Raw genomic sequence first — 7,441 nt, forward strand, 5'->3', positions numbered from 1 at the left:
GCGGAAAGTTTTTCCGGCGATTTTTGTTTGACGAAAAATTTTTTCCACACTCATTTTAGCGTCGAAATTTATTCCGCCGGAAATCCATCGAAAAATTTTCAAATCCGTCGGAAACTTAACAATTTTCAATCAGAAAATTCATCGGTAATGCATGATTTTTCTGTAGTGTGCCTTAGCAAGATATGTAACAACTAGTTTATATATTATCAACCGACGACACATGTCAAAGATAATGGTATCGTCAACATGCAAAGGTCTCTACCGTGCCGAATGGGAAATGTGCGAATGTTGATATGGATTGTGTTTCAGAGTAAGTGATAATTATTTATATTTGAAATTTTAAGTGTTATATGATTAAATGATAAAATTTAGATTTTTTTTTTTTAATGGGGATATCTATCTGCTGCCACCATAAATTAAGGAGACGCATGATGGTGTAACTAATCCCTCGGTGAGCCTACCAGCAACCAACCTACCACAGAGTTATTTTCTCCCCATTTAAGAAGTCACACCGCATGAAAGAGAAATCAAATATGAGTTGCGGGGTTTCCATTCATGCTCGCCCACCAACTTAGCCAAGCCTAGTGTGGTTGATGTTAAATATGTAAATAAAAATTTTTCAGCAAGCTGCATGTTTTTTTATTTTTTTACTTACTAATTAGCCAACTTATTTTTAGAGAACTCGTGGCTATAAATATTAAATATGAGCGGGAACAATGCATAAGTAATAAACACTGAGTAGAGGGATGGTAGTGGCCGCCATGAATGAAATGATGGAGCGCGATATTTTCGGCTTCAGCTCCACCAATTCTATCCCCATCAACGCCGATCTTGGCTGGAGAGACTGGTCACCGGGTATCAATTGGGACGATTTCACAGGCGCCGACGACTTTCACGGCCAAATTGACTCCATGATGACTGCCGCCGTCGACCTCCATGATTGGTACACATGCGTCAGCCCAACGAGCACCAACTGCCCCGGCTCACCGGCAGAGGACCTTATACCTTCCTCCGACGACACCGCCGTTCGCCTCGTCCACCTCCTCAAGGCTGCGGCTGAATCCCTTAGCGGGGACCTCAAAACCCCTGCTCTCACGGAAGCGATATTGGCTCGGCTCAGAGAATTACTACTTGCTCGCACCACCTCAACTGGTATGGAACGCCTCGCGACACATTTCACCAACGCGCTTCACTCTCTCCTCGACGCCGCCGGTGACGTCGAGGAGCCGCTGCAGCAGCCTTGCGAATTTCTGAGAGCTTTCCTGCTCATGCAAGACATGTCGCCCTGTATCAAATTCGGTCATTTTACGGCGAATCAAGCGATTCTTGAGTCGGTCGCCGGAGAGCGGCGGGTGCACATAGTTGACTTTGATATCGCGGAAGGCGTGCAGTGGGCGTCGCTGATGCAAGCGTTGGTGTCGATCAACAACGGCTCGCCGCCGCCGCATCTTAAAATCACCGCGGTTGCGCGTTACCGGAGGTCCGTTCAGGAAACGGGAGGGAGGTTAGCAGACTTCGCGGCGTCTGTCGGGCTGCCGTTCTCTTTCGGTCAGTGCCGGACGGATTACGACGGGCAGTTCCGTCCTGCGGGGATTAAAGTGGTGAGAGGGGAAGCTTTGGTGTTCAACTGCATCCTCCAGCCGGGCTCCGCCGGCGGATCTTTGTCTTTCATCTCCGGCGCTGCCGCTCTCGGGGCTCGTGTGGTGACGATTGTCGACGAGGAGAGCGAGGGAGTTGGGTTTGAGGGGAGGTTTATGGAGGAGATGATGAGGTATTCGGCGATCTGGGACGCGCTTGATGCTGGGTTTGAGAAACAGGGGAGGGAGAGGGAAATGGTAGAGAGGGTATTTTTGGGGCCGAGGATCGCCGCAGCGGTGGAGAGGGCTTATAAGGGGATGGAGGCGTGGGAGAACTTGGAAAAGCGGCTGGAGGCGGCGGAGTTTGGAAGGATGGGATTAAGCTTCTTCAACATTTGTCAAGCTCGTTTGTTGCTCTGCCTCTTCAGTGAGGGATACCGACTTGAAGAGGGGACGAATAAGCTCGTCTTGTGTTGGAAGTCTTGCCGGCTGATATCGGCCTCTGTGTGGTCAGCCCCGCCGCTGCTGTCGCCGGAGGAGAGTTACTTGAGCAGTTGAAGTCAACCCTTGCCACGTGTTTTGCCAATTATTATCTTTACGGTCAAAAAGAGATCTTCAAATGACCTAAGCATAGGCTTATTTCTGTAGTTTAATGTACTTGACGTGATCGATCTTCATGTGGATGCAGATTATTTATAGGCTTTTATCATTATTCTAAAAGTTTTCGCTATGCTCGGGATTATGTTAGCATTGAAGTATTAATTAAATGCATGATTTAACTGTTTTTTTTTTAAGCTGCTTCACCCAGCACTTCTTGATATATTGGTTTAGAATTTTGCCTATGAGATTTTATTATCGTATTTTATATATGATATGTGTGTCAATTTATCTTAATTGATCTAAATATTTTGCTCTCATACCTCCAAATTAGTATGTTTTATAATTTATGTTAGGAAATAGGAGGATTTCTTTAGTTCTTCTTGAGCTCTTCTTGTATGAGAGAGAATTTTGAAGGAGGAAAATCTATTCTAAATCTTTATTCAATTTTTTTTTGTAAATTATACATCAAACTATAGATTCTTTATATAAGCATTTATAAGAGATGTGATGTCTTGTAGAATAACCTAAACTAAACTTGGATCAATCCAACAATCTCCACATTGGTCCAACTTTTACAATGCACCGATTGCGATCTAATTGGCTTCCTACACTAGCTCTACAAGCAATCCTGTCGAACCGAGCCCAATCCCGCTCGCAAACGGCCTCATCCAGGTGTTCCCATCAATGGCTCCAGCTTATGCTCCAACACTAAACCACTAGTCTTTCTCGGACACTCGTGCACTCTCCAACCATTGACCTCGCACTACACTAGTCTGATTCCAAGTCTGCAACCAACCTATTGACCCGAGTTTCTTGATTTTGCTTTTCTTGATCCACTGCTCTACAAAAACTTATTCCCTACCTTCTCCCTCATATGTGCCCGACCCGGCGTCTTCTGTATGCATCTCTCTAATGCCAAGCCGGCATGAATTCACACAACCTCGTGCGTGAAGCCTATCATTTGTTTGGCCCATTCATTACCTGCCCGAATATGCATCCTACCGATGCCTCAAAATGCCTACATGAAATCATCATTTGCATTCTCCTATTGCATGCGTGAGCCCAACATCCTTACAAACCTCTAATGCCACCTGGTGTCGTTTCACGCAATCAAAAGAGGCAGTTAGGGCTCGTTTCGTGCATCATATGCATCCCAATTTCCCTCTCTGGCTTTGTGCATGAAGCTCTCTAGATCCTGTCTCTCTTCTCCCAACGTGAACCCGTCAGACCCGCCTACGCCTAATCGAACTCCTGCCGCTACGGCTACGTTTGGTTTATAGCTCCCGTACAGGCGAAATCCTACACAGCTTTGCTTCTTAGTTTGACTACAATCCCGCTCCAGCCAGCGATCAGCCTACGCCTCTGCTTTCGAGCGAATGTCACTAGCAGCCTGTGAGCTCGTAGTGCGACATCTCCTCTCCTATTTCTTGGACATAACACCTTCTTCATCCTTTGCTAGATCAGCTCCTCTAGGCTCTGATACCATTTTGTTAGAAATTTAGGAGAAATTCTTGATAGCTTCTTGAGCTCTTCATGCAAGAGAGAGAGAGAGAGCGGGAGAGGGAGGAGAGGGGGAGAGATAGAATTTTAGAGGAATAAAATCTATCCTAAAGCTTTATTCAAATTATTCCCAAATTATACATCAACATATACATTCTTTATATAAGCATTTATAAGAGATGGAATAACCTAAACTTGGACCAATCCTAACAATGGTCATAAAAATGTTAAGATGAATGAATCCCATGCAGCAATGGTCGAGCGGGACTTTGTTGACACTGGTTCTTATAGCAATGAATCTCATCAAGAATTGTGCCAACCCTCTACTGAAATTTGAAGAAGTATCTAATGGATATCGATTACGAGTTTCCAATGTAAACAAAACCATTCATTTGAAATCGGTCCTAAAGCTATTTATATAGATTTCATTCTGATCCCCAACCGCACTACTTTTGAGGCTTAGGGCCGAGGGCATAGTATTCAAGCGAAATTCTTAAAAGAAGGCATGGCTTGATAACATGTCCTCTAATAAAAATATTCTTAATTAGAGATGTAAATGAGTCAAGTAAAGATCGAGTAAAATGTGTTTAATTTAGGCTCTCCGAATAAAATTTCTGACTCTGCCACTGTAAGAAAGTGAAATATAGTTTTTACACATTTCTAATAATTTTGTACTTACAATTCTGAATTTTAATATATTTTAAGTGTAGTTTATATTAATTTTTTTTAAAATGAGCTGGCTCATGAGCTGCTGAGTTGGGTCAAGACTGGCTCATTAGCTCATCAAGCCCGGTTCATGAGCCATTTATCGAGTTAAGCCTAAACTGATCACTCATGAGTCACCTTGATTCACATACATCCCTACCCTCAATCGATCCAAAGATATTTCAGTCTAGCAAAAATGTCAAAAATAATGTAAATTGATTTTCATCACCAACTCGATCACATAATAAAAAATTTTTTAAATCAAAAATATTTTGGTCAAACATAAATTTCAAAGTCAAACGGCTTGTCTTATTGCACCCACCAAGCGCATGACCCAGCCCGTGCTAAATTGTGTTCGCCCGTTCTACGCATGGCACTCCCTTGTAATCCGCCCACGCAAACTTGCACCGTGCCGGTCACGTCCGATCCATCTCGCCTGCTCCCGCCACCCATGCCCAGGGCCCACGGGCACCCTGCTTGGCCTGTGTGGATAACATAATTTTTATTGATTTGTCTGTCTAGAAGTTACCTATTTAGCCATATTGGAACTATTGATAGACATCAAGGATAAAACAAAACTACATAAGACCTAAAGAAAGTACAACTGAAAAACTAAAATAATTATGGACTAATGCCTAACTAGATGTATGAATCTTTTATGTTTATAATCAATCGAGGGCTTTGACGAGAGAAATCTGATGAGCTCAAGATCACTCAATTATGATTAAATTATGAAACATAAGTGCCTAAAAACTATCTATGATTCAAGTAATTCATACAAATTATATAATTGAGTGTTTAAGGAATTGGCTATGAATTTGGATATTTGAATTGAAGTTTAATGAATAAAAATAATATGATAAGTTTAATGAATTAGAATAATATGAGGGCATTAGTTTTATAAATAGTTATATATGTGAAATGTATAAAATTGTAAAACTAATAAATATAACTTGTGAGTATATACATGGAAAGATTGAGCCCAAGTTCGTTTTCTATACTAATTTCTTAGGTAATCAAGATTATATTAATAGATCAATGAGTTTTAAGAACTCCTTTTGGCTTCTTTGAAAAGAACTTCATTTTTTTGTGGGTATTCATTTAAAGTTTCTAAGATGGCATTTATTTGATTTATAAACAATTAACAAATGTATACTACTTATTAGTTATATCTCATTTCAAATATAAAATTTTATCAAGTATTTTTTCTTGTGATATTAAATATAATATAGTTAAATCTCTTTTTAAATTAATGTTAATTTCTTATGTGATGTTTCACAAGAAAAATTATCCGAACAAATATGAAACTTGATGTGATATTTAAATTAAAGAATTTGAGAATTAAATTTGGGACCATATGAACTTTAATTTCATCAAATTTATAGTTGAAAAAAAAGTTTTTTATGAAATGAACTCAATGGCATCAAAAGTAGTTTGATTTGAGCCCAAGTGACCTTAAATCATGCACTCAAAAATATAAGCTTAGGGGACTAAATGACCTCCAAATATTGAGTACTTAATATTAAAATGATTGTCTCAATGAATGAAATCCAATGAGCCTAAGATCACTCAATATGGATATCATTAAGTTATTTAAATGAGTAAGGAATGATTTTATTATCAAGGGGATCATCATAGATTGCCCTATAGAATGTTTAAGGATTTTAGCAAAATTAACTAAAATTTTAATTCTAAATTATATAAATAGACCATCATTTTTAACATGACGGGATCATTAACATAAAATTAAAGAGAGCTTAAAGATTTGAAAAATATCAAAGCTTATCCAATGATGATTGATACTAATGAACAATGCTATCAATCTCTAACCATTATCATCTAATCATCATAATCTCGCTACTATCACTTGAACACCAACACCAAACCATGGTTTCTAGTCACTCGACTATCATTACCCAACTACTTTTACTCGAACATCGTCGACTGACCACTATTGTTCAACTATGTCACCTAACTATCACCACCCAACCAATGTTGATTGAATATTATCATCTTACCATTATTGTTGACTACCATTCCTTTTTTAAGAAAAGACATCCACCAAGCTATTGCTAACAAAGTTGATGCACATTGTTGACTTCAATATTGACGCACACCATCACAATAACGCTAATGTGCATTATCAACACTAATGCTAACACTCGCTAGTACCAATAAGACCAATGCATACCTTAGAAACATCAATGCATTATATTGAAAAAATGACCAATTAATGCTAACACCTACCATCACCAAGAATATAGATGCATGTTATCAACACCAATATCAACTCACTCTATCAACATCAACCCTAATCCTCATGATGATCAATGCACACTATAAAAGATTCCCCTATCCATTCTTTGGTTCACACTAATGTGGTCTCGCCTGTGACCAATGGTACTTCAGGAAGTTCAGCAACTTTTATTAATGTTCCGATTATTGTTATGTCTAATAGTGAATTGAAGGCTCAAGTGGCTAAATTTATCAAAAATTCTATTTTGATGCAAAATGATTGGCTAATTCTGAGTGACGACTCCTCTTCGTTTGATGGGGAGGAGGATGAGGATTTTGGTGAAAGTGAGGATATTGCGCCTGTTAAGCTTACTGACCCAAGTAGTTCTAATGGTGGTAATAGACGTAAAAATAACGGTAATAAGAAATAGGCTATAACTCTTAACTATTTGCTCTTCGGCGGTGGTTTTTGACGGCTTTCTGGATAATGATGAGGAAGCTCCCAGCTTCCCCTCACTGGCTCGGCTGGTTGGCAACCAAGGTGATTTGGTCTTTTGCTTGGATTGCTTTGTGGTTTGGACTTTTGTGGATTTCTCACCTATAAATGGTCAGTGGCTGGTCGCGAGGCTAGTGCAGGGGGCTTCCATTCCTGAGTCTGATTTTGTTTTATTTTACTCTCATTGTATTGCCTCGAATCTTGCTTTATATTTTGAGTCTTTTTCTATGTTGTTGCAATGTCTGGGATCACGGACTGTAATCTTCTATTGTTTGATAAATGATTTTTTTATTGGAAAAAAAAAAACTATAAAAACTAATTAACATTG

The 7,441-nt window shown here is 39.6% G+C and overlaps 1 protein-coding gene across 1 annotated transcript; it reads left to right on the plus strand.

Moving 5' to 3' along the window:
* The first annotated feature begins 750 nt into the window (after positions 1-750).
* On the plus strand, positions 751-2,327 carry LOC110096572 (nodulation-signaling pathway 2 protein-like). Its single transcript, XM_020822591.2, has one exon. It carries the CDS (start codon positions 762-764, stop codon positions 2,133-2,135), a length of 1,374 nt encoding a protein of 457 aa, XP_020678250.2. The 5' UTR covers positions 751-761; the 3' UTR covers positions 2,136-2,327.
* Positions 2,328-7,441: the final 5,114 nt, after the last annotated feature.

Source organism: Dendrobium catenatum, unplaced genomic scaffold (genome assembly GCF_001605985.2).
Source record: "Dendrobium catenatum unplaced genomic scaffold, ASM160598v2 fragScaff_scaffold_1524, whole genome shotgun sequence".
Classification (NCBI taxonomy): domain Eukaryota; kingdom Viridiplantae; phylum Streptophyta; class Magnoliopsida; order Asparagales; family Orchidaceae; genus Dendrobium; species Dendrobium catenatum.